Genomic DNA, 10,143 nt, shown 5'->3' on the forward strand with positions numbered 1-10,143 from the left:
ATATAATTGAAAGGCAATGGATGTGCATGCATATATCATCTCCATCATATGCTAAAATAATATAGCAAGATGTACCATATTAACAAATTGCAAGCCTATCAAAAACAATAATTTGCATACTGTACTGAGAAAAATCCATACTCTTTAATAAGAGAGGACAAGGTCATTATGCCGGGAGAAATGGAGCACTTCGAGAGACGACGAGATTTTGGGTATTGCAAGTCTCTAAAGGTTAAAGAGCTTAAGGGTTTTATTCGTAGGATGAGCAGGGGAAGAGCGCAACTGGGTCCAACGAGATTCTAGTGGAGTTCTGACATACACAAGGCAGGCTTGGACTGGCTGACTGGTTTGTTTGTCATTTTTAAGACAAAACAAAGATGCATAATTCCTAATGGAGTAGTATGATGATTACGTTGTTCAAGAACAAGGGCAAAATAAAAAATTGCAACAACTAAGGGTATCAAGCTACTAAGCCACATTATGATAGTATGGGAGATGGTGGAGCTGAGGTTAAGGAGGGGGTCTATTTCCAAGAACCAATTAAGATTCATATCGGGGCGAGCTACAACATAAGTCATCCATTTTGTGAGAAAATTGGTGAGGCAGTATAGGGAAAGGAATAGGGATTTTCATATGGTGTCCATCAACCTAGAGAAGGTTGCTTATGACAAAGTCCCAAGGAGGCTCTTCGAAGTAATAGTATATACACTCCTACTTAGAATAAGAATAGGAATAGTATATAGTGTCCTACTTAGAAAATGATTGTATTGTAGTGTCCTAGGTGTCTATTGTAGTGTCTATAAATAGGGTTTCTCCGTAATAATGTAGAGACAACAATTCAATAATATTATTTTCCTATATTTCTCACATGGTATCAGCGCCTCTATGATCTTGGTAGAAAATCAAAGAGTTTCAGCTACCGGCGGGTGGCTATTACCCTATATGTTGCCCATCTAGCGAATGATTATTTAGCAAAAGTTGTCTCACAATATATCTTTCATGTGGCTATTTTTTCATATCTAATTTGTGTAGTATCGTGCCATCATTCGGGTGACTACTTTCTCATATCTAATTTGTTTAGCACCTTAACATCTTTTCCATGACTACTTTTTCATATTTAATTTGTCTAGCACTGTGTCATCCTTCCGGTGACTACTTTCTTTTTCTTACATATCTTGTTTGTGTAGCACCATGCATCTCTTCTAACTACTTTTCATATTTAAAGTATCGTGAACTTTTTCCGAACTACTTTCTCATATCTGATCATAGCACCATGTGTCTTTTTGGTGACTCCTCATATTAGATTCGCATAGTTTCATTCATCTTTCCGGTGACTCCTCAAATCTGATTTGCATAGGGTTGTAACATCATTCTAATCTACCCATATAGTTTCTCTTTTTCAGTAGGGTTGTGCCATCATTCCTACCTTACCCATATTATTTCTCTTTTTCAATAGGATCATGCAGTCAATTCGATTTCCTATATAATTTCTATTTTCTAGTTGGTCGTGCCACCATTTTGACCCTACCCATATAATATTATTTGTTAGATTATGACCACTTTTAGCCATCAAATTCAATACTCGAGCATATGAGCAGTTCTTCAGTGATTTTCTTGTTTAATATCGACTCTTCTATTGGTTCCAACATGATCCATATACTTTATACTAGATTTTAAGCACTTTATAGCGGCCGTTGCATTGGGAAGAAGTCTATATGGAGCAACCACCTAATTTTGTTGTTGAAGGGAATATCAGTAGTCTTGTATGTCGATTGTGTAAGTCACTCTATGGTCGGAAACAATCTGTGTAAGCTTGGTTAGGGAAGTTCAACACTGAAATTTTATCACTCTGTGTATTATCAACATTATACATCAAATCCAGTATTTCATTATGCATCAAATCCAGTATTTCAGGAGAAGACCAAGTATATTGAGATNAACAATCTGTGTAAGCTTGGTTAGGGAAGTTCAACACTGAAATTTTATCACTCTGTGTATTATCGACATTATACATCAAATCCAGTATTTCATTATGCATCAAATCCAGTATTTCAGGAGAAGACCAAGTATATTGAGACTGATTGTCAATTTTGTGAAGTCAAGTGATCAACTTGCAAATATCTCACCAAGCTCCTCATGTCCTCGTATTAATTATATTTATAACAAGCTAGATACATATGATTTATATGCACTAGCTTGAGGGAGTGTTAGAATAGTAATAGGTATATACAATCCTACTTAGACTAGGAATAGGAATAGTACATAGTGTCCTACTTTAGAAAAGGATTGTATTGTAAAGTGTGTATTGTAGTGTCAATAAATAAGGTCTCTCTAGTAATGTAGAGACAAAAATTCAACAATATCCTTTTCATATATTTCCCACTAGAGCCAAGATCAAAGCGATGACATAGGGAGGAGACTCAAAGCACTTCCGATCATGATGGTATTCCACCAGGGAACATCTCTTGGCACATTTATTTTTGCATTGGTTGTGGATGAACTGACGCGACATATCCAAGGTGAGGTTTCATGGTGTGTTATTTGCAAATGATATAGTACTAATTGATGAGACTTACCGCAAAGTTAACGATAGGCTAGAGATTGGAGGCAAACTCTTAAGTCTAAAGGGTTTAGGTAGAGCAAGACCAAGACTAGATACTTAAGAGTGCAAGTTCTATGATGCTACGCATAAAAGGTGTGGAAGTGAAGTTTGATGCATAGGTCATCCCAAGAGAGGATGTTTCAAGTATCTAGGGTCTTCAATTCTAAGTAATAGGGAGATCGACAACGATGTCACACATCATATTGGTGTGGGAGGGGTGAAATGGGTGAAATGAGGCTCATCTCCAAGTCTTGTGTACCGCCAAAACTCAAAAGGTAAGTTATAATGTTATATGAGTGGCAGTGGAATTGACTATGTTGTTTGGACGAAGTGTTGGCTGATCAAGAAATCATATGTTCATAAAATGGAAGTTGTGGAGATGAGAATGTTAAGGTAGATAAAAAGGATAAGAAATAAAGATATCCAGAACGAAGTAGTTACGGCCTCCACGATATATAAGATGAGAAACCCGATACTGAAATGGTTTGGGCATGTGAAGAGGAAGAGTGTAGATGCCTCAGAAGGTGGAAAGTTGGCAATGGCGGGCATCAAGAAAAATCAAAGAAGTATTGGAGGAGGTGATTAGACAAGACATGGTGCATCTTGAGCGTACCAAGGACATGACCTTAAATAGGAGGGTTTGGACTTTGGAGGTTGCGGATTAAGGTACAAGGTTAGTAATTGGCAGTTGAGTGTTCTCTCGCTTTTCTACGGGATAGGATTGCTAGTAATTGGAGCTTCTTTCTTGACAGTGGTATTAGCACTATTCTCATAGTATCTTGATATTTGGTCTGGATATCACCTATTTTTTTGTGCTTCCGTCATCGCATTAATTTGTTGGCTTTACTATTCTTTCTATTGTATGTTATGTATTGTTACTACTTATTTTTCTATATTCTCTTTTCAACCTGCTTGGAAATGCTTTATTTTAAGTTAGGGGTCTATTCAAAACAACATCTCAGTCTATACGAGATAGAGGTAAGGTTCGCATACACTCTATCCTTCTATACCCAACTTGTGAGATTACACTGGGTATGTTGTTGTTACTGAGAAAAATCCTTATTAACTTATTTTTGTATGGAAAAATAACTTTTAGTGACAACGGAAAGAAAATCTCTTGTATATAAGTGGTATACCAAAAAGAAAGAACTACAAAGAAATATGATTCTCTAAGAAAGACACCTTGTCATTTAAACAAAGTTGAACCTCATTAGTACACTCAAAGAAAAAAAGGGAATTCCTCAAAAATATACAAAATCATTTTGCATCCATTCAAAAGCGATCTCTTTTTCTCTTCCTTTACTGCCCAAATGCTTGTGGAACAACACAATTTCTTTATATGCCAATGGTGTGCGGGATATTGCACACACTTCAATTATTTTGTTAGGTATATGTAGGTTGTTAACTCCGACCTCCCCACATAACTATTAAAAATCAACTTTATCAAAGATTAAAGATAATTGGAGTAAATCCAGATCAATATCTACTTCAAACTGAATAGATTAGACTAAAAGATATAATTAGATCCAAAAATTTGGCTTGACTACTCTGATTGTTTAACACAAGTCTAATTTAACCTTCATCGACGTTCACTACCCAACAAGCTCTAGCTCGAAAGCAAGAAGCAAGGGTGCAGCAGCAGCCCAATAAACTTTATTTCTAAACCTTAACTTTCACTAATAGATTAGTGAAATTAGAATAGGCTCTAAGTTCCCAAACAGACCTCTAAAGTTTTTTTGGTTCACGGACAAAGTTATACGATGTTTATAATGTTGGGATTGTAGTACAAAGATTAATAACCACTTAGAGGTCATTCATATGATGTATAAGGAAAATAATCATGGTATATAATTTGGTATAACTTTCTCTCTACTCTGTTAATACTTTTTGGAGGTGGCCAACATAGCCCTTAATGTTGAGGAATACAAGTTATCTGTTTCAAAAAAAAAAGGGTATAACTTTATCCAATGTTTGATCGTCATTTGAATCATGTATAATTGAACATCAATTGGTACTTTATATCACCAACAAAATGGAATAAATAATCCATGTATAACTTATACATGAATAATATAGCAAAAGGACAAATATCTTTTTCCTAGAAACCAATAAAGGTCAAATATTCAAGGGTACAATTGTAAACTCATTACCTTTTAGTTTAAAAATTACATAAATATTTTAAATGATATATCAAATCATAATTTAGTGCAATGAACCAAACACCCCACAACAAATAATCTTTGTATTGCTAATCCTTGTACAACTAATTCATGTATAACTTCTCTTCAAACCAAACGCCCCTTAGTGCATATGATTTTTGGTAGACACTTGATTCATTGAGTTAAAAAGGATGTCCGGTGCATAACGCAGAAGTTTAAAATGTTATCCTTTTAAAGTAAATAAAAAATAAAAGGACAAAACGNACCAAACACCCCACAACAAATAATCTTTGTATTGCTAATCCTTGTACAACTAATTCATGTATAATTTCTCTTCAAACCAAACGCCCCTTAGTGCATATGATTTTTGGTAGACACTTGATTCATTGAGTTAAAAAGGATGTCCGGTGCATAACGCAGAAGTTTAAAATGTTATCCTTTTAAAGTAAATAAAAAATAAAAGGACAAAACGAATTTGATTGGTCTTTTAAGTTCTATATCGTCATAAAGCTCATCCTCATATAAGTCATCTCGTATTGAATTCGTATTATATTAAATAAAATTAAAATGGGTTGGCTCAATTAATAAGGAACTTGTGTCTTAAATCACAAGTTTGGGCTTTGTGCTAAGCGAACTAATTCCAATATTTAAGAGGAGAAAAGCAGAGGGTAAAGTGTGATCTCGTGGTCACAAGTAGATTGAGAGCCATAAGATCTCTTGTTCAAATCCAAGCGGAGACAAAAATAGTAGGTGATTTCTTCTTTGTCCAAGCCTTGGTGGAAGAGTTACCCGTTAACCGATACATGTGCAGGTAAAGAACTAGTTGTGGCACGCGCAAGTTGGCTCAGACACCGCGGTTATGAAAAAAGGAGGGTAGAGGAAGGACCCGAGTTTCAAAAGATGCAGTTGTCCCAAAGAGTTGGCTCCAAAAAAGATTTTCTCAATAAAAAAAATGTCAGCATTGCAGTAGAATTATACCAGAAACAAAGACCAACCAAACACAATACAAACTGCCAAATTGTATGTGACATTATTTTTCTGATCCCAATAACCAAATAATCCCTTAATGCATGAACTCTTTCAACACTGAAAATGGCATAATTACTCAAGAGGCACAAAACAGAAACTCCATATTCCAGCTGTCAAATAAGCAAGAACAGCTGGAGATGTAAACACCTACGCTAAGAAAAATTTATGCCTTAAAATTCAAACAACGCCAAGCTCATTGTCAAGATAATAAACATGATCTTGCATTAACAGCTGAACCAATGACATTTATTTTAGGTTCATCTCGACCGAATCTCATAATTGTGCGGTAGGCAAGAAATATCGAGAAAATGTGTAATGTGTACTGGGTTGCATGCAATTGACCTGATTCTTGCTAATTCTTGTTTGAAAGATCTCTTTTCTAACATCTACGGCCTGGATCCACAGCAAGAGAAAACAGTAGAAGGAGCATGCTCGACACAGCGATGGCACTTCAGATTCAGAGGAAAGCTGAATGATTGGGAAGTGGATACAGTAGTTGAATTGTTCAGAACCTTAGAAGAATTCAACGGCACAAAGGAAGGTCCTGATAGACTTTGGTGGAAATGGACAGTAGAGAATGCTTCAGAGTTAGTTCAGCTTATAAGCTTCTCAATAGAGACCTTCAATAGATAGACAACTGCCAACTGGCTTGGAAGAACATATGGAAAGTTAAAATATCCTATATAGCAACTGGTTGTTAGGCTGGGAAGAGGTGTTGACACACGACAACCTTAGCAAGAGAAGTTGCAACCATGGCTCAAAGTGCTACATGTGTGGTGAAGAAACTGAGACAGTCAACCATCTATTCCTAAATTATAGGATCACAGACATGCTATGGAAATTTTCATTAGGCTCAGAGGTATTTTTTGGGCAATGCCAAGAAGATTACTGGGGTCTTGCTCAGCTGGGAAGAAGCAGGTAGAGGATTGACATACAGAGATAGATGGAGGATTGTCCCCGCTTGCATTTGGTTGACAGTCTGGAAAGAGAGAAATTCCAAATTTTTTTCAAGACGTTAGCAGTTCAGTTCAGAGGATTAAGTTGAACTGCTTTAGACTATTCTGTTTTTGGTTAATCAGAGATACATAGAAGATACTGCTTCAATGATAGCCACCCTTGTTTTTTGTTAGGCTGATGAAGCAGTGTGATCTTCTTTTTCACTTGTAAATAGGTTTCAGTACAACCTGATAAATATATACAAATTGTTTTTTTAAAAAAAAAAAAATACAATTAACCTAGGTATACCACCAATGCAGGGAAAACTGAGAGAGGTAGATGGTGCCTAACCTACAGCTTCACTTACAAGAAGTGAGAACTTTCAAACTCTTTAGTACCAATGCAAGGGAACTGAGAAGGTAGATGGTGTCTAACCTCCAGCTTCACTTGCATGAAGTGAGAACTTTCAAACTCATTTCAACATTATTTTGCAGCCCAATCTTCTATCATTGGAGTAAAATTGCCAATTTCCACTAGTTACAAATCAAACAAAAACAACTAAAATAAAAAAAAATTATAGCCATTGTGTCCGGGCCGACTACACACACTTCAACTAATACCTCGGAAACCTGTCACCTCCCACTAACAACAGGTACTAGATAACTTTGTCAACCAAGGCTAGGAAGACAGGAAGAAATCAGCCAATAATTTTTCTTAGTTGGGATTTGAACCTGAGCCGTCGAGGTTCTCAACTCATTTTATTGACCACTAGACCACATACTTGGGTGCCAAAAACAACCAGAACATATAGATGACTTAACACAATTTAAAGTGATGGACCACCATACACAACATTCATATCAGAGAAAGAGACGCCAAACATAAAAAAGACAAACCTGTTTTCACTCCTGAAATTTACTATCTTTGACCTTGTTGCAGCATTTGGAAGTGGGATCATTTCACTCTTAGTTATAGCATACACAGTATGACCACAAATAGCACCAATCTGCCTCCTTTTAGTGATAAGCAGCATATAATAAGGCCCCAGAAATTTGATGAACCCTAACATATAGCATAGGGAAAATTGAAATCAGAAAAATGACTCTCTTGCATAAGAAAAGTTACACTCAAGAATCCACATACCGACAATGCCGTAACAGGTAGTGACAAATTTCAGACCTCCTGTAGACCTGTTCCCTTCATGTATCCTTCTCAACAAATCAGTGCACTCGCGCTCAGTATAGGTAGTTGAATCTTCACGCATGTGCAGCTCAGAAGGCTCCGTCCTGTCAATTTTCAACACTCTCCAGTATGTTCTACTCTTGTCCCTTCCTATCATGTAAAACTTCTGTGACAGTTTTTCACCAACGAAGAGAAGTATGTCAATTGAGAATACTTAATGAGAGAAAAGGGAAATAATACAAAACATAAGAGGCCAGTACTCCTCCAAAAGCAAAGTTGAAATGAAACAAGAGAACTAGAGGACACTGCAGCAATGGACCCCAATTGTATTATACACACACAAGGTTCCATTGTTCGATAATACTCAATGATTTTGATCATAGAAAGCAATGGCAACTACTTTCTGCCAGATACACCCGAATACATCTTTATCGAACTGTGCAGCAGTACAACGTGATTTATCTTGTCAAATAAATATTGGAGATTTAACATGCTTATTAAATCTAGCATTTCAAATTAGCAAATGAACTCCATAAAATTTCCAGCTTAATAACATATCCTATGAATCAATACTAATTACCATCATCAAATACTTTTATCACTGAGGTAGGTTAAAAATATCATAAGATCTTGATCCAATTCGCCAAATCAAGTGATCAATCAGCCTTCTTTTAGCTTGACCATAAGGCCACTAAGATTCAAACTAACGAAATGAAGAAGAAAATGCAATCTCTTCACACTGAGAGCTCAACTTTTGAACCATCTTTCACTTCTAGAAACACAGTTTTAACCACCCCAAAATCCCTCTGACCCTCATCTACATAGTTCACTTTCTTAATTATGCCTAAAATAAAAGGGATACATTATTACCGACAGAGTTTGATAGAGCCTGAATTTCTGCATAAACCCTTTCTGAATTGGTGAAGGCTGAGCAGGAGATGAAAAGAAGTCTTGTTCCTGTTGATGTTGTTGTTTCTCCATATCACACGCTGCCATTGATAACTAAACTGATAACCCCCGATATGATACAATCAACACCCGAGCCCCTGGCTCGGGAACCAACTATTCCAGCATTCAAATCCCAAAAAGAAGGAAAACCCAAATTCAATTATCGAACGATACATATACTCATACCAACAAACTTCACCACACACTTGAGTTGCTCCAAATATAGCATTTCTTTTTTGTCTTCTCACAATAATTAACCCACAAACAAAATACCCAATTCTTCTTTCAGCTTTAGCAACCAAAAAAACTCAATCTTGGAACCCTAAATTGCGTTTAAATCTCAAATTAAGGTATGATCATGGATCAAAAACGAAAAGGGTCAAATCTTGATGAAACAAAGAAATAAAAAAAAGGGGTTGTAGAGTAAGTTAAATGCAACAACAAGGAAAGGAGAGGAGAAGAAGAAGGGAAAAAGGGGAAATGTGGGATGTTCTAGGAAAAGCTGAAAATCAACAGAGAGAGAAAATTGGAGAGCTTGAGACCTATATCTGTCTCTGATGGCGATTATATGATTAAAAAAAATAATGATGATGATGTTGTGTATTTTTTTTTCTGAGTCTTTTTTTTTAATTTTTTTTTTATTGACATAAAAGAGTATTAATATTTAAATTTAATATAGATCTAGCTATACCCAAATTGATGGAAACCACAATTTATTTTTTGAGGGTAGGAGCACGTATCACCATATTGTGGACCATAAAAATATTAGAAAATTAAATCTACATTTTTTTATATATATATACACCTAGTCCATGTGAATTATTGATATTTTAAGAATATAAAGGAAAGGTTATTTTTAAACTATCCTCCTAATTTATGTAGGATACTTTTTTGAAAAAATTCATTTTAAAAAAGTTATATATAAGAAGAAAATAGTTTTAGGAGTAATTTTCTTAGATAGTCACTCATTTTTGAAAATTATCTAGGAATATCACTTATTTTTGTTTTAGGATTATAATATCACTCAATTTTTACTTATGTTCCTCAAATTATACTTGACAGTTGACACAAAAAATGTATCATCTCTCTCCTATTAGGATATCATGTCACATTATTTACTTTTTTATTATTAAAAAATATGTTTTGAACCTATTTAAACGTTAGTTTGCAGTATATTCTTTTTTAAATATTGTTTTCTATTTATGTTTTTTTTAAATGTTTTGTTTTTTAGATATATAAATATAAATTTTAAAATGAATGAAAAAAAAAGTACTCCATTTCTATAAC

At 35.2% G+C, this 10,143-nt stretch overlaps 1 protein-coding gene across 1 annotated transcript in view; it reads right to left on the reverse strand.

Annotated features, from left to right (window-relative positions):
- Positions 1 to 9,461, reverse strand: part of LOC107025853 (phosphoinositide phosphatase SAC3-like) — a 38,300-nt gene extending 28,839 nt beyond the window's left edge. Inside the window, exons 1-3 of the mRNA XM_015226621.2 lie at positions 8,779 to 9,461; positions 7,870 to 8,074; positions 7,623 to 7,788 (exon numbers count right to left, since the gene is read on the reverse strand). Coding sequence (XP_015082107.1) covers positions 7,623 to 7,788; positions 7,870 to 8,074; positions 8,779 to 8,904 — 497 coding nt within the window. The 5' untranslated portion in view covers positions 8,905 to 9,461. The remainder of the gene's footprint in view (positions 1 to 7,622; positions 7,789 to 7,869; positions 8,075 to 8,778) is intronic.
- Between the last annotated feature and the right edge of the window lie 682 nt (positions 9,462 to 10,143).

Source organism: Solanum pennellii, chromosome 7 (assembly GCF_001406875.1).
Source record: "Solanum pennellii chromosome 7, SPENNV200".
Taxonomy (NCBI): Eukaryota; Viridiplantae; Streptophyta; class Magnoliopsida; order Solanales; family Solanaceae; genus Solanum; species Solanum pennellii.